This window comes from Leucopleurus acutus (genome assembly GCF_964270905.1).
Source record: "Leucopleurus acutus genome assembly, chromosome: 7".
In the NCBI taxonomy this organism is placed as follows: Eukaryota; Metazoa; Chordata; class Mammalia; order Artiodactyla; family Delphinidae; genus Leucopleurus; species Leucopleurus acutus.
This window is the reverse complement of record NC_139150.1, coordinates 24,108,049-24,133,056: the sequence shown is the minus strand read 5'-3', so window position 1 is coordinate 24,133,056 and position 25,008 is coordinate 24,108,049. Positions and strand designations below refer to the sequence as shown.

The window sequence follows — 25,008 nt, the reverse complement described above, 5'->3', positions numbered from 1 at the left end:
GGCAAGGTTTAATAACGGATCCAGGAACCCTTTCTGCAAACGAAATTACTATAAACTCAAGGGTAGTTTGGCCTGTAATACATACAATGTTTTATCTCTTGGTTTTTAAAGTATTCACAAGATCAGAAACAGAAACAATCCTCACAAAGACCTTCAAATGGCCATGGTATGTGTATATAATAAGCGTTTATGTATAAACACATACAGACCTCATCATGTATGTACAAATATATATACAAACACTCTGAGAATAATCAAACTATTCACTAAACATAACCAATTCTATTTAGAAAACAATACAGTTATATACAGCAAAGTATTCACATCTCAGCATTTGACCTATGGTGGTGGTTCTCAAACATGTTTCCATTATGATACACAAGGTGATGCCATAGTCACATGAGTAAAACACTCCCATCCCGGGGATGTAACAGATTTAGATAATACTTAAAAACTGTCTAGAGGAAAATAAACTAGTCTGAACATTGTACAGTTGACCCTTGAACAACATAAGTTTGAACTGTGCAGGTCCACTTATACATGGATTTTTTCCAATAGTAAATACTACAATGCTACATGTAGTAAGGTTGGTTGCATCGTTGGACCATGTGACCATGGATAGGAGGAACCGCGGACATGGGAACCACATATTATGGAGGGCTTACTATAAATTATAGGTGGATTTTCCACTGCCTAGAGGGTCAGTGCCCCTAACCCCATGCAATGTTTAAGGATCAACTGTAATCCACACCATGAAGAGCAACTGCACAGTGAAAGTCATTCACGATTGGCACAGCTTAGATAAAATAAAACTTACCCAGCTCTGACTTTATTGACACCTCTTTCACATCACCTCTGGAAAACATATTAGAATGCAAATTCTAATGGGAATGCATTATCAAGATAACAACCCATCAACTATAATTTAGTTTACAAACAAATTACTAATGTTGATATTTTTACAATTAACCAGTAATACATTATAATACATTACTCGCAGTGTCCTATACAATTGATCATGACACCTGGGCGTGCCTCTTAGCTGACAGCAAGGGTAGGAAAACTATAGTCCACAGGCCAAACCCAACCTGCTGCCTGTTTCTGTATGGTCTGCAAGCTAAGAATGGTTTTTACATTTAAAAAGTTTTTTTTAATCTAAAGAAGAGTATTTGTGACATGTAAAAGTTATATAAAATTCAAATTTGTGTCAAGTTTTATTGGAACACAGGCATGCTCACTGGTTTACATATTGTCTGCAACAGAGTTGAACAGCTAAGAGACTGCAAAGTCTAAAATATTTATCATCCGGACCTTTACAGAAAAACTTTGCTGACCCATAGGCTAGAACTAAGAATAATATACAACCTCAGTGGTAATACCCCTTAAGCACAAAATCATGAATATAGACTGTAAACTTAATTACAGAAACAGTAGTAAAAAATATGTGGGATGGAAGTCCATCCCTGAGTTGTCCAAACCTTCTGATTTCCTTGATGACAAAAGCCAACTTAAGATAATTAAATATGGCTCTTGCATTTTGTCTGAAATCATGTTTGCAAATTCACCTTTGAGACTACAGTGGAGCAAGAAAAGGGCATTGGACTCCAAGTTAGAAGACCTGGGTCTTAGGTAGTCACTTTAAAAAATTAACTAAGACAAATACATTCTAGTCTTGTCCAATCTGTGTATTATTTTTTAAAACTACTAAACACACTAAAATGACTGGTAAAATAAAGAATCAAAATGTTTTTAAGAAGAGAAAAAGCCGATAGAAAGTAAAATGTACCCCTTTCCCCAAATATAACTATAAAAAGTCCTTCTATTCATTGTAAATTGCTAAAGGGGAAAAAAAAGCACCTGGCTAATTTGAGTGTGGATAGTGGGTTCCACTTAATAAAAGTTTTAATGAATGTGCATGATGGAAATCACATCACCTCCCTAGGTCTCAGCTGCCCCTCTTTAAAATAAGTGCATTGGATAAAATGGCATCTAAAGTCCTTGCCAACACTGGTAATTTATGCCAAATGCCTAGCCTCAGTTTCTTCATCTGTAAAATTGGACTAATCATAGAATCCACTTCCTATGGTTGTTGTGAGGATTAAACGAGTTAATCCTTGTAAAGTGCTAAGAAAAGCACTAAATACACTTAGCAGACATTATTATTCTACTTAGGCATTTACAAAAACACACTGGTTGGGTTTCTCCCCTGTAACAAGTACTATGTTAGAAAATGGAATACAGAGATAAAATAGAAGTTGATTCTCCTACATTACGTAAGAACGAATAAAATTGGAGTCTACAGAGTTTTAACTTCAATATGTCTATAAATTGATGATTCTCTGGGATGACGGTTAAATGCTGTTCTGCATCCCTGGTCTGTTGAATTCCCATTTCCGAACAATGATTATTGTTAAAAACGTCAACTCTGTTTTACAGGGCAAAAGAGCATTGTTACGAAAGATCTTTCGATTTATGTTTCAAGGGACAAAAGTTCAGTGTTTGCTAAAGGAGTGATCACAGGTCGAAGAATATAAAAATGTTGACCAGTCTAGCAATGTATATGGAATACAAGCTTTCTGGACCAAACTTGCCATGGGAGTAGAGTTTCATTTATTTATTCATTCAACAAATGTTTGCTGGGTACCTACTATGCAGTCGTGTCTGTTATAAGGATGAGTAACAGGAAATGGTCCCTGCATTACGGAGTTAGCAGGGAGGACGAGCCAGCAATTACAGGAAAGTGAGATGAGTAAAATAATGGGGAAGCCGAGTGTGCTCTGGGAGCATTTGGCAGGGACCTGAACCTATTGATACTTAGTCCAGGGGACTGGAGGAAGAAATACTTACTCTGTGACCTGACAGGTGCATAGGAGTTCAGCAAGCCCAGGAAGTGGAGAATGTTTGGGCACAGGGAACGTCATGAGAGGTGAGAAAGCAGGTCTGAAGAACTGAGAGCAAATCAGTCTTGCTGGGACAGAGCAAGGTGAGGAGTGGTGACAAAAGATGATATTGGAGGTAAACAAAGTGGTTTGCATTTCACACTAATGGAAATGAGAAATCGTTGAAAGTTCTAAGCACAAATATGCAAAACTGGTAATCCAAGGAAAAACAATTCATGAAACAATTAGCTTGACTTGAAATGTAAGCAGAAGGAAAATCCCTTAATTTATTCCTTCCCTGCCTGCTACAGAGACTAGCTCAAGTCTCGATTTAGTTTTAACCTATTTATGGTGGAAATATTATACCCATAAGAGGGTGAAATACAAAAATATTTGCTTTCTTATTTACAACGTGGGTGCCTGCATACTCAGTGTCCTCACTGCTACACAACCACTGTAGCTTAGAAGGTGATGCACAGGCCATCTTCAGCCAAGGCTGGAGGGCTTGGTTATGAGTCAGGTGGAGCCAGGGACTTGAACCCGATGACTTGAGTTTGAATCCATCACTCGCTTGATGTCATTTCACCTCTGCCCACCTGCAATGAGGATTGTTTCTCCTACATCCCTTGGATGCACGCAGTAAATGTCACAGAATCTGGATGTTTTCCTTATGTTTTTTGTTGTTGTTGTTGTTGTTTTGTTTTTGCGCGGTACACGGGCCTCTCACTGTTGTGGCCTCTCCCGTTGCGGAGCACAGGCTCCGGATGCGCAGGCTCAGCGGCCATGGCTCACGGGCCCAGCCGCTCCGCGGCATGTGGGATCTTCCCAGACCGGGGCACGAACCCGTGTCCCCTGCATCGGCAGGCGGACTCTCAACCACTGCGCCACCAGGGAAGCCCTGTTTTCCTTATTTTTGTTCAGTGCCAGAAGAATGTGAAAGCTTCTCCCAAAGGAGAGGCGGCCTTTCACTTCTGACATGGATTCCAAGGATGGCATTAGAAATCACAGTCTCCAGTGTTGTTAATCACAAAAACCACAAAGTTGAAGCCAACTTTAAAGCAATGGGGTGGGGAGTTGGGGGGGAGCCAGAAGACTCCATAACTCTACAGTGGAAATGTCTCAGCAGCATAATTATACCCAGAGACTCTTCCTCTAAATGGGCTGTTAACTCAGTCAGTTGGAATAAAGGAACATTTGGGTTCCTTTGAAAAAAGGAAATGCATTAAGTCAAGACATTATTATAAATTATGCTGACTGCCAATCCGATTTACGTCTGAACATTTGAATGGATACTCGAAGTAAATTCACTTGATGGGTCATTTCGCATTTGCTAATTTAAAAAAAAATGTCATCTTTAAAATGTTTCTACTCCAAATCTCCACAATCTCCAAAAATGTTAATTTATTATCAAAATGCCTTGAATATTCAAGATGATTTGTCTATTATAATACACATTTAATCATACTCAATATATGGTGACTGACAACAGAATTAGCTGTAACCACAAATGAACACCTTAATTTATTAAATACAGTGGTAGTAGAGTCCAAATTCTAACTTCTAAGAATGCCCATTTTTTTTATCATTAATATAATTTTACATCTTCAGGAACACTCACAGTTCCATTTCTAACCTTTCCAAGCAGCAAAAAAAAAATGTGTTCTTTTAGCTACTTACTAATCCAGAAGACACTTCAAATAAATATGAACCATTTTCATATCACTATTATCTCCATCATTCTCCTCATTAGCTGTGTAAGTATCCAAATGCCTTCATGCTTTATGAAAATTTGAAAGTTCTTCTGCCTAAAAGGCTGGCTGTGAACTTGGGCCATCCAGTGAAGTTCTCCTTAGTATTACTCCAAGTAACTCTCTTGAGCTGTAGTTGGAAGAGTAAAGGTTGTTTAGAGACATGGTTTCTATGCCTAGCTTTCTCTACCTTGCTATGTGTTATCTTATCAAGTAGCCAAGGCTACATGGCACGAGAGTCATAAAAAGGGAGCCTTCCTGGGTCTCAAATCCCATTCAGTACGATGGCAATAATAATGTTCATCAAGCCAACTCAGAGATGTTGGGAAGCTCAAATAAGAAAACATATTTGAAAGTGAGTGCTTAGAAAAGTTTTAAGTACTTTCCCAAAGTATGGGGTCATTATTAAACAATCCTCTTCGCTTAGAAAAGAAACTTGCTCTTTCTTCCAGAAAGCTGAATCATATAAGTCTTTTTTTTTACATAATAGAAGCTAAAATTATACTGCATATTTTTAAAAAATATACTAAAGACTTTCTAATAATGCATTGAATCTGTTGGCTTTGCAGCTGTGGTTAAGGGGTTCCCATCAATAAGTAGAAGGTCAAGGCAACAATGAGAAGCAGACAGAATGGAGAGGAGAAGGTCTGATAGGCAGCTGATGGCATAAAAATGTCCTCATACTTGTAAATACTGACAACACGCTCTGAAGTCGGTGGTGAGTCTATATCGTGTCGGGTGATGGAGCCTTTAAAGAGGAAAGAAATAAAAAGGAAGGGGCGATAGAAAAAAGGTACAGATTTAAAATGATACATGCAAACCACAGAAAAACTAAACTTCAAAGAACAAGAGCTACTATTTTTTTTGCAAATATATTTTTTATGTATGGCTCATTAACCACTCCTGACCACATGGACTCCCTTGCAGACGGAAGTCTATGGGATATCAAGTGGTAGCCTGCCCAGGCCAGACCAGAGAGGGTGTGGTGTGCTGTGTGTCTGTATGTCTGCATGTCTGTCTGGCAGAGTGGTGTGGAATGGTACAGAAAGTAAGAGGATTAAGATACCAAACAAGCCTTTGGATGGGAAACATTCTTTGACCTGTATGCAAAGGCTGCTTAATAAGCTGAAATTGATAGGAAGGGCCTGACCTTTGGATTAACCCATATGAAATTTAGGAGACTAAAGCATATCAATTTAGAGCGGAGATCTTGGAAATAGGGCTCAGAGCGAGGGTTTTTTAAGGTACTATTTGCTAGAGAAGCTGTGTCCAACTGGACATGTCAAGCCCCTGCTGCAGTGTCCGTGCTGCCTCCTGTTAACACAAACCAAACGCCTCCGGCTGGCAAGAGTTTTTCTCTCAACTGGTCCCATTCACCTCTCCTCCCTAACCTCAATCATTGGTCACCTACATGAATTCCCAGGCTTAACTATGTAACTCCAATTCATACCTTTCTTGAGGGAAAGGCTAGATACAGCTACCAAGAGGCAGAACCAAACTCAAGCCCAGAGTTTTAGATTCCAAATCCCATCATTTAAAATGAGTTCATTTCTCCAGCCTAAGACATAGTTTATTTCCCAGGGCACTGAAAGTACTCAAAGGTATAACTGTAGGTCCACTGTCGGTAACCTGGGAAATAAGCAAATGGAAAAGGTGTCACAAATCTGGAGGCATCCATATGTTTTCCCAACTAGAAACAGGCAAAAAAAAAGGGTATAAAATCTCCAATCGATCAATGGGAACAATTTGAAGAGGAAAAAAAGATCAGATTAGGCAATGGATAATTGATGAGAAAGATGCAATTCCCAGAATGAGTTCTCATACAGGGACTGAGAACAGCTCCCTTCCATCCTTGGTCAGGCCATCAGGCTGATGAACCAGGAGGAATGCTGTAGACACAGTGTAACTTGATTTTAGCAGCCTCTCAAAGGCTTCATGATATGCTTGGGTCACTGTTGGGGAAATGCTGAAGAGCCTTGCCGCCCAGAGTGAGGTCATCAGTGGACCAACTTGTTAGAAATGCAGAATCTCAGGCCCCACACTAGACCTACTGAAAACTGCATTTTAACAATATAGCCAGGCAATCCCCATACACATTAAAATTTGAGGAGTAATGGGCTAAACAATAGGATAATTTGGTAGATTTATGACCACCAGAATAGTCATAAAGTGAGTGTCAATCTCTAGAGAAGTCGCCAGAGGCCCTTTCCTGTTCAGTATTTTTCTATTTAGAGCATAGGAGTTAAGAGTACTCACTGATTTTGAAGTCAGACAGATCTAGGTTTGAATTTCAGTTCTTCCATTAATTAGCTATATAGCCTTGAGCAAGTTCCTTAATCTCTCTAAAATGAGGGTAATTCCTACAATTCTGGAGGACGTGGTGAGGAGTAAATGAGACCATTGTGAGAATTAGAGTCCACATATCATATACAGCAGACATATGATCTGTTTCATTAAGCACAGAGCTCATCATATACTATCTTGTATATCTTGCTCTAACCATGCATGTGTATAACTTGTCCATTTCTGTGTTCATGTGTATAAGTCCATTATCACATTCTGAAGGCAGAACATTCATATCGCCTTTCTCTCTTATGTTAGGCAAGTGCTTATCACTCTCTCGCCCAGTAAATAAGGACTACAAGCACAGCAGTGTCTGGTGTTTAATTCAGATACCAAAATGTAAGCTTACCCTGAATGGCTGGACCCCAAGCAAACAGATAATACCAACTTAAATGCAGATCAACAATCGTTTCATCTCTGGGAACATTCACAGGCCGTTTAAATCTGCAGGTGACCCGATTATTCTCAAAAACTCCTTCCTCATCTCTGGCAGGATTTCTCTGAATCTCCTTTGCCCACTGGCCTACGTTATAGAAGTGCTGTACGCGCACCCTGCCGTTGTCGTCGTGGACGCAGGCCATGACATCATCACCACCCTAACACGAAAGATGATGGAGAAAAAAGTCAAAGGTGTGTCTTTGGCAAACTTTTCTGCTAGAAAGAAATTTCACTCCGAAATATACGATCCATTAACTCTGTAATTGGAAGCCCCACACCCAAAAATTGTTCTAAAAGCCATTAAAAATCTTTAACCAGGGACTTCCCTGGCGGTCCAGTGATTAAGACTTTGCCTTCCAGTGCAGGGGGTGCGGGTTCGATCCCTGGTCAGGGAGCTAAGATCCCACATGCCTTGCGGCCAAAAAACCAAAACATAAAACAGAAGCACTATTGTAACAAATTCAATAAAGACTTTAAAAATGATCCACATTGGGCTTCCCTGGTGGCACAGTGGTTGAGAGTCCACCTGCCGATGCAGGGGACGCGGGTTCGTGCCCTGGTCTGGGAGGATCCCACATGCCGCGGAGCGGCTGGGCCCGTGAGCCATGGCCGCTGAGCCTGCGCGTCCGGAGCCTGTGCTCCGCGGCGGGAGAGGCCACAACAGTGAGAGGCCCGCGTACCGCGAAAAAAAAAAAAAAAAAAAAAAGATCCACAGCAAAAAAATCTTTAACCAAGTGACCAGAGTTTGTATCACCATAGCTGACATCGAGTGCCTCCTAATGAGCCATTTAGAGAAGAATACATCACCAGCTCTCCAGCAGTCCCGCCGAAAACACAGACACTAACCTAATCATAAGCCAGCAATCAGACAAACCTGAATGGAAGGTCATTCTACCAAAAAACTGGGTCAATGTCATGAAAGACCAAAAAGAAAAGAAAAGATAAGAAACTATTTCAAAATACGTAAGACTAAAGATACATGACAGCTAATGGTGTTCCTAGACAGACTCCTGAGTCATAAAATAAAAATTTCTGTAAAGGGCAGTATTGGGACAAAGGGCAAATTTGAAAATGGACAAGTATATTTGATAATACTATTGTATCTATGCTAAACTTCCTGAATTTAATAAACTATATAATGAAAAAGAATGTCTTTGATCTTAGGAGATACCCACTTAAATATTTAGGGTTAAAGGGTCATGATATCTTCAATGTAACCTCCGAAGTTTCCAGAAAATAATAAAAATAGTAAGTAGTAGCAGCAGTCAGAGTTGTTGTAGTAGCAGCAGCAGTAAAGAGACATAAAGCATATGTGGCAAATGTTATTGTTTGAGAAAAAGTGATAGTGGTGACAGTTCCACACCATGAATGTAACTGATGCCACTGAATTGAATACTTTAAAATGGTAAATTTTAGGTTATGTACGTTTTGCCACAATTAAAAAAGTTACCATTTGGTGAATCTAGGTGAAACATATATACAGGAGTTTATGGTCCTATCCTTGCAGCTTGTCTGTAGGTTTAACATTTTCGTAAAAAACAAACCAAAAACGTTATAGGTGTTCATCAGTTATAACAAATGTACCCTCCTGTGAGGGATGCTGATAACGGTGGAGGCTCTGCGCGTGTGTGTTGGGGGGTATATGGAAATCTTCTGTACCCTCTATTCAATTTTGCTGTGAACCTAAAACTGCTCTAAAAAATAAAATCTAACGAAGAAAACAGTAATGCATCATTTCAAAAGAAGTTAAAGGTTATTAAAAAAGGGTTCCATTTTGCTTTTCCTGTGCATCAGGTTTGGAAAACTTTTCAATCTGTGCTTCTTGGAGTAACAGGAGAAGAAAAGAGAGACCTATATTTTATTTTTTTTGAGCCCTATACTTTAAAGGCCTCTAGATAGCAAAATGTCAAACATAAAATCTGAATGCTCCTCACTCGACCTCCCTCCCCTGAGCCCCCTAATCTTAACAGCTGCATCATGAGTGCAAATGCATTCCAGGACAAGAAATGGTCAATTGCACTGCAAGCCAGCTTCTGGGATGACACACACACCTGCTGTTTCTCCTATTGACCCTAAAGTAGGAGATAAGTGATATAAATTAGTGTCCATGCCGTCTTACTAGGTGGACCCACTGTCTTACAGCCTGGACTGAGAAGTGCATTCTTCTAGTGACTCTCCAAGAACGAACTCACTGGAGCTCTGATTGCTTAGCCTGATCCCCCAGTCTCTTCTTACCGCCCACATACAACCTATGTCCAATCCACCAGCAAAGACTCTCAGCGCTACCTTCAAAACATATCCGAAATCTGAGCCCTTCCCACCACGCCTGCTGCCATAACCCTGGTCTGAGCTGCCCTCCTCTCCCTGGAAGAACCTCAAAACAGACCATGTGAAGAGAAGAAGCAGCAGCACACGCAAAGGTTCAAAGGCCTAAGAAAGTCTGGCTATTTGGGAAGCACCTTGGCACAGTGAATGGCAAATGATGACGCTCCAGAGGAAAGAATGCAGCAGAGGCACAGACAGAAGCAGAGGTGAGGGATGGTCAGCTACCTGGGTTCCTGCCTGTTCCCGTCCACAGTCCTTTCTGAGGACCAGATGTGTTCCTGCCCATGCACACTGTGGAAGACTGAATCGTTGGACACAATTCTTCACTCCCCCGCTGTTATATTATGTACATACACCTTCACAAGGCTTCTTGCTAGAGGGAGTGTATTTCCCTGCCCCTTCATTCTGGGCTTGGCTGTGTGAATTACTTCAGGCAATGCAATATTATCAGCAGATGTGATGTGAACACAGGTTTGAAATAAGCTTGGATAGCTCTTCTGCTTCTGCCTCTGCCATGAGAAAAATACGCCTGGGTAGCTACTGGTTCCAGAATGATTAGAGAATACCTGAATCCGGGCCATGGCCTGGAGCCAAGCCCAGCTGAGTCCCAGCCAACCCACACACATGTGAGCAAGAAAGAAATGCTTCCTGTTATCAGCCGTGTAGTTTTGGGGGCTCTCTTGCAGCAGTACTGTGGAAATAACTAATGAATACAGGTACCACGAGACACCTTGTATTCTCATAACCAACCCTTCCATCTCCATTTAAGCTAGCTTGAAATTTTTTTTAACTTGTAATCAGAGAGCCGTAACTAGTATAATTGTTATAAGGATTTGATCAATTTACTTGCTTTACTTTGAAAAAGAAAATTAAATGCCAGAAATCGGCTTCTCCCATTTAAAAGTGGCGTCATAACTTAGGGAAACACAACCGTGCTCATTCTCTAAAGTCTACAGTAGCACAGCAAACTAAAGAGAAAAATTAGCTTCTATCATGCTTTGTGCCTTACCATTTTCTTGTCTGAAGAGAATCCAACTGCTACCCAACCATCTGTGTCTGCACTCAGCTCAAATTCCACATCAGCCCCTATCATCCGGTAGCTAAGGAAGTAGTCACAGGTCTCTGCATTACAGCCCGGTTTGCCATATCTATAGGATATATCAAAACAGATATTACTGCTTCCTCAGCCACTTACTCAAAATACATCAACAGAACATCTGTGTGTCAGGCAGGATGCTAAGCAATATTAATAAATAAATTAGATCTTTGCTACCTGGGATCTCAAAACCCCAGTTTCACTCAGGAGAGACCATGGAGATGGAACGCTCCTCTTTATCTACCTGCAAACTGAGGTCCAGAGATGGGAAGGAACTTACCGAGTGAATCAAGCTGGAACAGGACTGAACCTGGGCCTCCAGGCCTAGCCAGGGTTCTCTACGTGTTATTAGAGTTTCTCAAATATTAATTATTACTGAATTATTTCTGCATCCCTTTTAGAGAAAAAAAATTCTCTGAGTTAATAATTTAAATAATTTAAATTACCAGTTCTTTTCACTTACAAATTTTCAATTAAACTACAAAATTAAACTAACAAAAATGGGCAAATTAAATATAGATTAAACTACAAAACCAGGAACTTTTAAATTCATAGCATTCACGTGACAAATGAGGTCATTTCACTGAAAGCGACTTTCTGCTTACCTGCATGTAGTGTGTCTGAGTGGACTCTGCAGGGTCTCTATTTTGAGCATGTTCTTACTACTAGACATGACTCCACTCCCCTCCACTTTTATCTGTCTGAATTGCTCCACAACACTTATACATACAAGGCACCAAACAAATGCCTCATCTGGTATTCACTGGGCGCGAATGCATCATTTATTCATAAAATTTGCTTTTGCTCTATCGGGCTACTTGGTGCTAATACAATTCAGACACTAAAGTATAGAGCACTGTAAGGTGATGATCCAGATAACCAGATTATGCGTGTGTTAATCTGTTTAAGGAGCATCACTGAAATGAAAACATGAATTTAAATTTTCTTCCAGAGGACTTGTGGATCCTTTAAGGATCAGCAAGCCCTAGTTTCAGGAACACTGCTTTACACCATTTTCAGAAACGACAGAAAATTGTAGCAACGGGTGGGATAATCTAAGCTCAGATGGAAGGTATCTAAAAGTACAGGATGCAAGGCTGCCAAGTATTGACGGAGGAGGGAGACAAGGAACATGCAGCTCTGCTGGCAGATACCCTGAGAAGCTGGCAGGAGGTGTAAGCTCAAGACCACAGGAACTGGGCTGAAAAACCTGAAAAGGGTGAGGAAAGCTAAAAGAGGGGTGAATGGGCCAGAAAGGAAGTCTCCCTGAAGCCAGCAGGGCACTAAAATGCCTTCGCTTCTCAAAAATATCCCCTAACCACCAGAAGTATTCTTTGCTGGCTATCTTCCCCAATAATCATATCACTGGATTTTTAAAAATTCCTTAGAAATACACTTGTAATCAAAGAAAACTCAAAACCCCCATGTTCAATTGTTTCTCCTTGAGCACTGAACCAAAAAAAAAAAAAAAAAAAACCAAAACATTCAGTGCAGTGGCCATCAAAATCTTTACTCAAGGACAATTTGTTTTAGGAAATAAAGGATTCAAAGAAAAGGAGGCTTTCCCGACAAAGCACAGCTGTCTAGACGGGAGGCCCACGGTCTACACTACTGTTTTCTAGCTCCAGCCCATCACGTCTTGACAGCATACTACGAATAATCAGGCAGGAACTCACTAGATCTGAGACAACTAGCTAGACACAATAATCCATGCGTAATGACTAGTTAGTATCATACAGCTACCCATAAGTCATGACTATTGATTTGAAAAGGAACTGGGTCTCAGGCACATCTATTATTGCCTGTCCCATCCACACCCCTGCTGAATAAGCAGAGACATCTGTGTTATGTGATTCTTTTTCCTACAGCCAACTGGTTAGACACCTGAGCCAATGGCGTACAGTCATAAATGAAGACCTAGAGAAGAACGTTCTAGGGCCAACGGGCATGCTACAGCTCAAGGCTTGGAAGACTGAAACCTGGGGTGGCCATCAGAAACAAGCCGCATCTCTGCTGAAGTTATGAGGGGTACAGGTCCCTGGTTAGAGCGAACTGCATGCAATTTAAATACTACCTTGAGAAGTAAAATCAAAGTCTTGGCTTTAAAGTTATCCAACTCGCAGATCTACCAACCTAAAGCATCCCTTAGTTTTTCCACAGTCATCCACTTTGATTTTGGCAAATGGATCCACAGGAGGAGCAGTAGGGAAAGGGTAACCTGGCCAGTGAGAATAAATAATGGTTAGAAAATCCAGGAACAACGTTTCCAATGAGAAATGCTTCTTTTTAGTAGGTTGACTATTCTCTAGCGCACGCGTCTAGAAATGGTGAAGGCCTCAGAAAAGAGCTCTGTTGAAGCCTAATCACCCTTCTCACGAGGGGCAGGTAGGGGCACACACCTTTGAACCCAGCCTTGCGTGTTAACTGAGAAAGGGCTTTTTCCTCATTTACAGGTAAGGAGCCTGAGGCACTGAAAGAGGACATAATATCATACCCACTGGCTCACCACTGTCCCCTGAGAGTATGAAAATCACAGTTTTATACAATACACATGTTCTAAGAGAAAAAATAAATGAAACATTTCTATATTTGATAGCAGAGGTTTTCCATTTATATCTATATGTTATAATATGATTTTTCTGTTTCTCTGAACTTCCGTTTTTCATTAAGCTGTATAGAACATTTTATCTCACTAATTCTTTAAACAAATCATTTCACGCATCTTTCTTAACATCATAATGCATTCAACCACACATCAAAGGAAAGCCTGCATTATGCTTCCAGTCTGTGACACAGATATTTTTCTTCTAGGCTGTCCACTCCCTGCACCATGTGTGATTCATCTTGTATTCTCTGCCCAGCACAGTGCTTGACACTGGACATTGAATGATTGTCAAATGAATAAATAAAATCACCCATAGATATTAGGCAGTGTGAATACACTTAAAAAAATTATTGTATTAGTTTTTCTTTTCTCACTATTCTGAAGTCCTTTCTTTGTGATTTGTAATTTTTTTAAATGAGGTTTTGTTTACTTTGTTTCATTAAATTATACTTTAAAAAAAAGCCAACAGCAGATGCAAACTATTACATTTAGAATGGATAAATAAGAAGGTCCTAATGTATAGCACAGGAAACTATATTCAATATCCTGTGATAAACCACAATGGAAAAGAATCTAAAAAAAGAATGTCTATATGTGTATAACTGAGTCACTTTGCTGTACAGCAGAGATTAGCACGACATTGTAAATCAACTACACTTCAATAAAAAAAAAAGTCACCAGGCCGCATTTTCCTGGTTCATATCTGTGCTCTATGGACAGTTCATCTCTACTACCCTGGATCTTGATCACATACTAAAGTATAGCCCTACCTTTTCACCATCTTTAAGTGCTTGGGCCAGATGCATTACTTTTTCTATTTTCATGCTTATTTTATGCTAAGTCGTAAATCCACTTAAGTACTATAGACTGAGTCCCACCTTGAATGAGTTTTTTGTTTTTCTCTTACTATTTATGGAGTTCGATGCTACTATGTTAAGCATCATCCTATATGTTCTTCCTCTTATTTCTCACTACAATGCTGTGGCTATTTTTTCTCAGAGTACTTGTCCAGGAATGCAATGACTACTTATGTTTTTAAGGTTCTATAGGTGTCTGAAAAAGACAATCTCTTGTAATGTTGCTTCTGACGCAGGTTCACCATTTCCTTCCATCGTCCTTACTAGTTCCTAGCATCTAGAATAATACATCAGCACATAGCAAATTTCCAGCTCAATAAATGCCAGTAATTATTACTATTGGATTATTATTACTATTAAATTTTTAAACTAACCATTGGGTAAGATCGTCTCTAGAAGAAGAATGGGTTTCTAAGCTCCGAATAAGAGCAAGTTCTGGAACAAAGCTCACTTGTAAATGTATTGAACTAGCTTATTAATGTTGGTAAATGGCTTATTTCTGAGGGCTTTTCTAGCACTGATTTCCTATTTTATATGCTTCTAAATCTTCGAATGAGAACTTTTGTTGTCAAATGAATTTGGGCATCATTTAATAATATCACATTTTCTTCTCATTTTGTAAGATGTTTTGTTTTTTTAAGTATAAATTTATTTATTTATTTTTCACTGCACTGGGTCTTCGTTGTTGCACGCAGGCTTTCTCCAGTTGTGGCGAGCGGGAGCTACTCTTCATTGCGGTGCGCGGGCTTCTCATTGTGGTGGCTTCTCTTGTTGCAGAGCATGGGCTCTAGGCACACGGGCTCAGTAGTTGTGGCTCGCAGGCTCTAGAGCGCAAGCTCAGTAGCTGTGGCGCACGGGCTTAGTTGCTCCGTGGCATGTGGGATCTTCCCGGACCAGGGCTCGAACCCATGTCCCCTGCACTGGCAGGCGGATTCTTAACCACTGTGCCACCAGGGAAGTCCCTGTACGATGTTTTGTAATAAAGAATTTGATTGGTTTTTGTCCCTGGTTCCTGGGAAGGAGACTCTAAATCCTTGGAATTTCCCAATGGGTCTTTCTTATTCCTGAGCCCCTTGGGTTCACACCTGAGTTTATGCTAAGAGATAAGATGACTCAGAATGGGGACTGGTCACTAGAAAGACGAACCATGTGATTAGAGGTTTGGGGCTTTGAGCTAGCCCTGCCTCCAGGGAGGGGGTGAGGGGCTGGAGATTGAGTTCAATTCTGTAGCTAATGATTAAATCAACCATGCCTAGGTAATGAAACCCCAATAGAAACACTGGACACTGAAGCTCAGTGCAGCTTCCTGGTGGTGAACACACTGATATGCCGGGAGGGTGACAAGTCATGATTCCATGGAGAGGAATCCTCTCCTTCCAGGACAGGACATGGAAACTGCATTCATGAGCCCCCCAGACTCTGCCCTGTGTGTGTCTTCATTGGCTGTTCCTGAGCTGTATCCTTGATACTAAAACTGTTATTGTGTGTACAGCCCATTCCTGAATCCTTTGAGACATCGTAGTGAATTATAGAACCCAAGGGGGGTTGTGAGTGGCCCCTGGATTGGTAGCCAGTTGGTCTGAAGTGAGGCTAGTCTTGTTGTGGACCATGCCCTTTAACCTGTGGGGTCATTAGTGCCAGAACTGAATTTCAAGACACCAACTGTGGGGTTGGTATCAGAATATAAGCAAAGCAATATTATATTTTTTTTCCTGAAATTAAATGATCTACTATTTGGAATAAAATAAGTTTGGACCACGTGCCAATATTTAAGCTCCTGTATCTCAGCTACAACCCAGCCTCTACAGCCAGCTGTAGGATGGGCTAGTACTCTGCAAACCACATCTCTCCTTTGCCAGCTGGCTAGGTTCTGCCAAAAGAAAACATTAAAGGGAGGTTGGGAGGCAGGAGGAGGGAAAGACCATTTGTTCCTGTTTGATTGCTGTCCAATATGCAAGTCCTCAGCAACTCTACTTCATCCTTGCATTGGCAGTCGGTTTGAGTTTACAGCTTTTTTCTAGACTCCCAGGACTAGCCTCTTCAAAGGAACCAGCATCAGCTGGGCAGACAGCCCATTCTCAGAGGATGGGCTGCACCTCTAGGGTGGGGGTGGGAGAGGGAGGTCCCTTGTCTGAGCTCTTGGCTCTCACAACCTCAAGCGCTTCTCTCTGTTCTCTCAGCCCCAGGGCCGGCAGCCGCTTCCCAAAGTGACTTTCTCTGAGCTCCCTTGTTGCTTCTGCAGTCCCCTCAATACCTTTTCAGACAGCTCCCTGGGCTGGTTATCCTGTTTTAAAAAGCTTAAAAAATTGGTTTCTGTCTTTCTGACTAAACCTTGATGGGTAGAGAGTAAGTGTATTAATCCTTGAATAGCAATACAATGTAAATGTTTGTGAAAAACCATATCTTATTAGCAGTTATCATCTTGAAGCCTAGAGAATAAAGATATTCAATTGGATCTGTTTTACATGCACTGTACAATTTTATTGGAAAATTATGTTTATTGTAGAATTTTAATTTTTAAATACGCTAGGTACACAGAATTAACGATATTTCTTGATCTATGGAACACTCCGTTGTATGGATATACAACATTTTTTTATCCATTCAGGGGCTGACAGACATTTGGGTTGTTTCTACTTTGGGGCTATTATGAATAATGCTGCCATGAACATCTGTGTACAAGTCTTTGTGTGAACATATGTTTTCAGTTCTCTTGGAATAGAATTGCTGTGTCATATGTTAACTCTACGTTTAACTTTGTGAGGAACTATCAAATTATTTTCCAAAGTAGCCGCACTGTTTTACATTCTTACCAGCAATGTACTGTGGGGGGGTTGGGGGAAGGTCCTTTTTTTTTTTTTTTATTATAGCCATCCTAGTGGGTGTTAAGTGGTATCTCATTATGATTTTGATTTACATTTTCTTAATGACTAATGATGCTGAGTATCTTTTCATGTGCTTATTGGCTATTTGTATATCTTCTTTGGAGAAATGTCTATTTAGAGCCTTTCTCCATGTTTTAATAGGGTAGGCTGTCTTTTTATTATTGAGTTGTAATGTATTAGCTTTTTTTTTTCCCCGGTACGCAGGCCTCTCACTGTCGTGGCCTCTCCCGCTGCGGAGCACAGGCTCCAGACGCGCAGGCCCAGCAGCCATGGCTCACGGGCCCAGCCGCTCCGCGGCATGTGGGATCTTCCCGGACCGGGGCACGAACCCGTGTCCCCTGCATCGGCAGGCGGACTCTCACCCACTGCGCCGCCAGGGAAGCCCTATATGAGCTTTTTACTCTCTGCTATGTCTAGGGTTATTTCTCCCTTTTCTCATTCCTAATATTATTTGTCCTCTCTCTTTTTCTCCTTATCAATCTTGCCAGAATCCTATCGTGAGAGTTAATTTTATGTGCCAACTTGGCTAGGCCAAGTGCCCAGATATGTGGTCAAACATCATTCTGGATGTTTCTGTGAGAGTGTTTTTGGATGAGATAAACATTTAACATTTTGTATCAGTGGACTCTGAGTAAAGCAGATTGCCCTCCATAATGTAGGTGGGCCTCATCCCCAGCTGGACAGAACAAAAAGACTGACCTTCCCCAGGCAAGAGTGAATTCTGTGGCAGGTGGCCTTCAGACTTGAACTATAACATCGGCTCTCTCCTGGGTCTCCAGCCTGCCAGCCCACCCTGCAGATTCTGGACTTGCCAACCTCCAAAACTGTGAGAGCCAACTCCTTAAAATAAACTTCTCTCTCTCTGTCTCTCATCTATATATACATACACATCCTATTGGTTGTGTCTCTCTGGATAACACTGACTAATACATGTATCTACTTCATTCATATTTTCAAAGAATCACTTCTGGCTTTTTTGATCCTCTTTACTGAATATTTGGTTTCTGTTTCATTAAATTCTGCTACTTCGTTATTTCTTTCCTCCTACTTTCCTCAGAGTTTTTCTTTCTCTAACTTCGCAATTCTTTGGCACTTCTCCTTTTCTTCTGTCAACGTTTAAGCCCAACAATCAACTCCCTCCAGGGGTTTCTGCCTGGACATTCCACAAGCAAAACAATTCCAGACGCCCAACACTGAGCTTCTCCACCTCCCAAATGCCCTTCCTCCTGTGTTTTCTATCTTAGTGAAGAATCCCACCACCCACCCCCAGTCTCCCAACCCTGAAACCCTAGATTCCTCCACCTGGAACATTTCCTCCGTCACCATTCCTTTCATTCCCACCCTGAAACATGAGCCTGCCTCTTGGCTATTGTACCACCTCCTATCTGATTCCCCCACTTCCCTTCTAATTCTTCCACCAGCGCCGGGTTTCTAAAACAGAAATCAGACCTGGTCACGACGCCATTTGAAGACCTTTACTGGCCTCTCCCCGCCCCCTCCTATCTCTCCTACACTCACTCGTCTTCCTTAGTCCTGAGATGTATGCGTCAGACGCCCAGCCATGCCAGCTTCTGCTTTTCCCCTTAGCTTTATCCATGCTCCCACTTTTTTCTTCTATTGAAGTATAAGTTGATTTAGAATGTTGTTGCTCCCACCTTTTTATTACTGGTTTTTGGTGGTTTTGTTTGTTTGTTCCTTTCCCTCCACTTTCCATTTTAGTGCTTTCTTTCTCTTTCTCGAAAATTAAAATTTGGACGAAGACCAAATAATATTGGTTTGAGGCAAAAAAAACCTTTCTATTCTCCTTCCCTTTCCTTCTTCTCACATGTGCCCTGTAAACCCCTCCAATTAACTGTTCTGTCTTGGAGGATGAAAGACATTTTTACCTCCCTTCAAGAGGCACTTATTGTCTTGGTTCATTTCTCCAGGTTCTCAACATGCCTCTGTTGTTTCCATTCTTGCCTAACACGCAGCCACTATCTGTTCCTCTTTTGCAATCCCTTGAGCCTATTTTGCCGTACTCCACTAGGTGGATAATGGCTTCTCGTTTGCTATTTATTGCTTCTAATTAACTGCTTGGATCACAGCCCTCAGGTATTAATTTGGTACTCAATTCCTTGAAGTTTTAACCAGAAATTATCTGTTCAAACCTCTGAGAGCTACTGCATCAGCCTATTTCTCTTTCTGGACTGCCTGAATCGTTTCTGCTTATCAGAACCATATAATGAAGCAAAAATGTCAAGGGACTTTGTAAAATGGAACATTCCACCCACGTGGAGCCCGTTTAGCAAAGCTTTCATCATGGCACTCCACCACTCAGGAACCTGCAGTTCCCAACTGACTACTCCATCAATTCCAAGCCCCTCTTTTCAAGTTTGCCCATAAAAATGCCCCATCCCGCCTGTTCCACTGCATTTCCTAGCACATGTGTTTAGAAGAGAGGTCCACGGGGGCCCTCTCTTCTAAGCACGCTGGACACCTCGCACCACCTTATCCATAAAGTCAATCAACAACAAACCCACCCGGTTCTCTGCTACTTTCTAGCTGTGTGACTTTAGCTACAATATTTAAACTTTCTGGGGGTCAGTTTCCTTAACTCCAAAGTGGGAATAGCAGTAGTATCTAAGTCAGTGTTGCTATAAAGATTAAAGTTAATATGGGTAAGGTACTTAGGACAGTGACTGGCACACAGTAGGCACTTAATAAAAGTCAGCTCCAGTTAGTGTTATTATTGGGTTAGATTCATGGATATGAATTAGATTATTTACCTTTAAATTATTTACCTTTTCTGTGATTTGTTTTGGTTTTATTCTCCTGCCCCCAAACTATATATATATATATATATATATGTATATATGCTGTTTCTACTTTATCACTGAAAAAGGTGACACTATCTTTGTTCAAACCAACGTACTATAAATACTATAAATGAAATACTATAAATGAAAAAAATAAGTGTGCATGTGCCTCTGTGTGTGTGGGGGGGGGTCTTTTTATTCTCAGTACGTATATATGCACCATAAGGGGAAAAGCATCCCAAATGTTTATATGTATGGGGATTAGTTATGTATCCACATACAATACACAGTAGACGCAGGAAGAATATAGGCAGATGAAGGAACTCCTGCCCTTCCCCCCAAGCTCTGTTCTTCTCTCTACTGCCTTACTAGCTCTTTCCCAAGATGGGAAAAATTGTGGTCAGAACTCAATGGTCAGAAACTCATTGACTGGGCCATGTTTTACAAGTGGTCAGACTACTATGCCTTAAAGGTAAGCAACCTTGAACGGTGTTCCTTGTTTCCTTCCAAGGTAGGATATGGCCCAAGGACAAGCCAGCTACCATCATCCAAGTGGCTGGCTGATGAGTCTCAGGGTTTGCTCCTCAGACCTGGTCTGTAAATCTTAGCAGCAAGGAAAAGGGAGCAGCAGGCTTCACTCAGGACTTAACCCTAAGCCAACACCCAACTCCATTTTTTTCAGAGAAACCTCAGAATAGGAGGTTTGCCCATAATCATGTGGTGATCTGTTTTATATTTCTACTGCTGTTCTGAATATACAGATTCTGGCTTTGAGAACCTCAAGGGTAAGAGGGTATGAGTGATAGGAGTCAAGCACCAAGAACCTATCCAAATTGTTAACCACAGAGAGCACAAAGGGTCACAGCACGGTTAGACAGTGTACTCTGGGAGAATATCTTGCCTAATGGCAGGGAATGGGGGGAGAAAAGCAGAGAAGCCCTCTGAAAGAGGCAGCAACTGAGCTGGGGCTGTAAGGCTGAGTAGTACAGGCTAAGACATTCTGAAATGAGAATGTCTTAGCTCGAGAATTCTGAAAACTAGCATCATTAAACCAAAATATAATTTAAATTTAAAAAAATGAACATGTTAGGGGGTGATGAGAAACATCGAATCAGCCAGTGTTCAGTCTGTGGCCTGGGGGTCTTGGGCAACCTGGACACTGGAGAAATGGTCTCTGGACAAGGTGGGTAACGGTCACTGGGCTCAACCAGAGTTTCAGGGAATTCTCCATGCCCACCCCATTATTCTAATTCCCTTTTTCTGATTTCATACTACTGGGCTACTTTTTCATTAAAAATTCAGTTTGTCGGCAACTTTGAACCTGAGGAGGGGGTACCCTGCATAGAGAAAACAGCCCAGTCACTAGAAAAAGACAAGCCCACTTGTACTGATAGAAAGAATTGTTTAAAGGTACTATTTCTACCTCTTCATTTGCCACTTCCTCCAAAATCAACTGGTCTCCCTTCTTCCTTCTCCACTGAACTCATCCCAGGAAAATCCACCCATTACCTCTCATTTCCTGAATCCATCAACTATTTTAACTCTTCACTGGGCCTCCCCATGGCATGGAACACTCTTCCTGATGCCTTTTTCCTTCGTCTCCTGGGTGGGAAACCATTCAGGGACATTTCCTCGTTCTGCTTCTCCATCTCTGGCAGTACCCTTTTAAGGCAGTGTCATTGATTATTTCTAAGGATCTTGGGAAAGTCTCTACTCAGGACCCACAAGGCTAAAGCCTAGGCCTAGGGTAATCTAGTAGACATGCTTCCCCTGGGAGGCTCACCCCACAAACATCCCCACTAGCACCTACCAGATGGTTGTAGGATCAGCCTTTGAAGATAAGTGAAAGGATCAGAGAGAAGGGTAGAATGGGCAGTGAAAGCTCAGAGTGAGGGAAAGGAAGGAGTGAGAGATGGTTGTAAATGAAAGTTGGGTCAGACAGAAAATTCCAGATAAAGGAGTTGAAGCTTCTTCCAGGGAGTAGGTTGGAACCATTGCAGATTTTTGAGGGTTAGAGCCAGGCTTCAGGTTGTATGTGCAGAATGGGTGAGAGTGCCAAGCAGACAAACTAGAGATTTGTACACATCACAGGCCCTGCTACCCCTGTAGGGTCACCTCACCTAAGTGCCCTCCCCCTTTTGTCTCACCAAAGTCTCTCACACTTCCTGGTTCAACTCTATAAAGCTTTCCTTTGGGCTGCAGCCCACCTGATGTCCATGTTCATAAAAGTGCCTGGACTATACAACTAACTTCATTCTCTCTATATATACAAACTGACATAGAATCTGACCTTGTTCTCCATTTGTTAGATGCATGTGCCCAATGAGAATATAATTTCTCATGTGCCACCTTTGAGTCACCTAGCAGTGTGCTAGGCTGACTATGAACAGAATAACTACGTATTACATGCTTTCAAAAAGAGATGGATTTTGTACTATTTATTCTTTTATAGAGTGACAGATTCTACTTCTGCTTGTTGTTCCCCTACTCTGCCCCTGCATTCTTTCCTTCTCCCTGACCACATGGCTACCCAGCTAGAACACTCTACTTTTCAGCCTCCCTTGCAGCTAGGTCATGTAATTAGGTTCTTGCCAAAGAAATGTGAACCGCAGTGATTTGTGCAACCAGCCTAAAAGGTAATTGTTTGTCCTGAACTTCCTCTCTTTCTCCTTTCCTTAAGCTTGAACAAAGACGTGCAAGCAACCTGACTTCCACACAGATGAGGACAAAGCCTTAGAGGGTGGGGGAACAACATCAGGGAAAGAACCTAGGTCCTTGAATGACCTTGTGGAACAGAGCTAGGCCACTTGCCCAGACCAGCCAGACTCAAGTGAAAGAAAAATAAACTATCTTATTTAAGCCACTGTATGTTGGGGTCCCTGTTTCAGCAGTTAAGCATCTACCCAACTAATGTATTTCCCCAAATCCATTTCTCCATATAATACAGTAAGTCCAGCTCTTGAATTGGGCGTATTACTTCCCAGATAAAGGCTACATTTCCCAGCCTCCTCTGCACCTATGTGTGACCATATGACTGGGTTGTGGCTAATGAAGTGTAAGTAGAATACATGGGCCTTCTGAGCAATCTCCTTATAAACTAGTCAGTGGCCTTCGACTGCCTACTTCTAGATTTCTTTACGTGACAGAGGAACTTCTATCTTATTTAAGCTATTAATGTTTGTTTGTTGTAGGTAACTAAACCTAATCTTAAGTAACAGATACATCCAGCGTCATATCATCTGCTGGGACACACAACATTTCAAAGCCCAACTTGATTCTTGGATATTCCTCTTAGCAGAAGAAAAGGAAAATCACTTTCCAAATTGCAGAAGTAAGAAGCCAGTTTCCATTCCTTCTGAAGAAAATCAGCTTGGCTTTTGTGCTCACTGAAACACTGCCTCTACAGGGAGGTCATTGAGGGACAAACACCCTGTCTCTGGGCCCACCAGGCCCCAACAATGGTGGCTCACACTAGGGATGCATGACATGTGGGAAGACAGTAAAGAAGTGGGATGGAAGTGGGGAAAGAGATGTGACCCGGCTCTCATGGGCAGGGCAGTGAGCACGAACAGAACGCTGAGCTTGGGACACTAGCCACTGCAAATTTAGGTCCATACAGACAGGGAGGAAATAAGGCAACATCTCTCTTTAAATTGGGATTTCTGCTTCCCACCAGCTGCTCTTATCTCACACACCCTAGGCCAGATGGCAGTCTCCTCCCTTACCACCCTCTACCCCAATCCCTGACAGAGACAGAGAGTGGAGGCCAGATGCTGAAAACTGGGGGAGCCTAGGCTCAGCCCCACCTGTCCGCAGCTTCGCAGGACTTGGCTGACCACCTGCCTCTCCCGGCCTCAGTCTCCCCACCTGTAAAGCCAGCAGCGGGTGGAAGGCGCTGACAGCTCTTGAGACCACTTGTCCAGGCGGATGGGTAGTGGGAGCCACGCGCTCCCCGTCCGGGCCGAGGCCCGGGCCGGCGCTGCCTCCATTCGCATCCTAACCAATTGCCCGCCCCCGCCCCCGCTCCTGCCGCCTCCGGTCCCCGTCCCAGGTCTCCGCTCCCGCAGCCCCTCATCCTCCCGCAGCCTCACCCTCCTCGGACAGGTAGCGTAGGTCGTAGAACTCCCCCGCGAAGGTGCCGTAGGAGGAGTCGTGGCGCGGCACCGCCTCGTCGGAGCCCGAGTCCCCCCGCGCGCGGCCCCGGGGCCCCCGGCCCCCGGCGCCCGCGCCGTCGTCCGCGGGGCTGGCGGCACAGGCGACGGGCCCGGCCAGCAGCAGCAAGAGCAGCGGCGCCCAGGCCCTCGGGCACTGTCGGCGCGGCCGCGCCATCGCTATCCACCGATCCCGCAGCCAGGCCGCTCGGGCCGCAGCAGGGGCGCCGCGGGACCAGGGTCGGTACTGCGCGGCCGCCGCCGCCAGCACGCGTCCGCCCCCTCCCGCAGCCCGCGCAGCCGCGGAGCCGCCCGCACCCGCCGCCTCCCAGCCTCGGTCTGCGCATCCTCGCTTGCGCCAGAAGCCTCCCCTTCTTCCTAGCATCCTCTTCTCCTCGCCCGAACTCTCTTTCTCTGCCTCCGTTCTTTCTCCCATTTCTCCTCCCTCCCTCCACGAGTCTCTCACAGACAGAGATTTGGCCCTTCTACCCTCTTGCTACTACTCAGAATTTCTGTGGTCCACGGAGCAGCAGCGGCAGCATCCCCAGAGGCCAGCATGTTAGCATCACTAATCTCGGGCCCCACGGCAGACACGTGACTCAGGATGCACTTTACCAATATCCCCGGGAGACCCCAGTATATGTTCACATTTAAGAAGTGCTCCCCGGAGAGTTCACCTTGAACACACCTTGTCAGAGTCACTGCTTCCCCCACCTTGTTCCAGCACTTTTTGGTTTATATAAAGCACTTACTATATCCATTTACTTCTTGGGATCATCACTGAAAAAGTTGAAATTGCAAGATCCGCACTTTATAGATAGGTAAACCGAGGTCCTTAGGGCCACTTTAAACATAGGTAAACCGAGGTCCGAGGTCCTTAAGG

At 42.7% G+C, this 25,008-nt stretch overlaps 1 protein-coding gene across 1 annotated transcript; it reads right to left on the bottom strand.

The window, feature by feature from the left end:
* Positions 1 to 5,202: 5,202 nt before the first annotated feature.
* Positions 5,203 to 24,472, bottom strand: FRRS1L (ferric chelate reductase 1 like; the record flags this gene model as incomplete). Its single annotated transcript, XM_082842042.1, has 5 exons — positions 24,066 to 24,472; positions 12,963 to 13,047; positions 10,743 to 10,881; positions 7,320 to 7,566; positions 5,203 to 5,375 (listed from the first exon to the last, which is right to left on the bottom strand). The coding sequence occupies exons 1-5, from the start codon at positions 24,301 to 24,303 to the stop codon at positions 5,203 to 5,205; spliced, it is 882 nt and encodes a 293-aa protein (XP_082698168.1). The 5' UTR covers positions 24,304 to 24,472.
* Between the last annotated feature and the right edge of the window lie 536 nt (positions 24,473 to 25,008).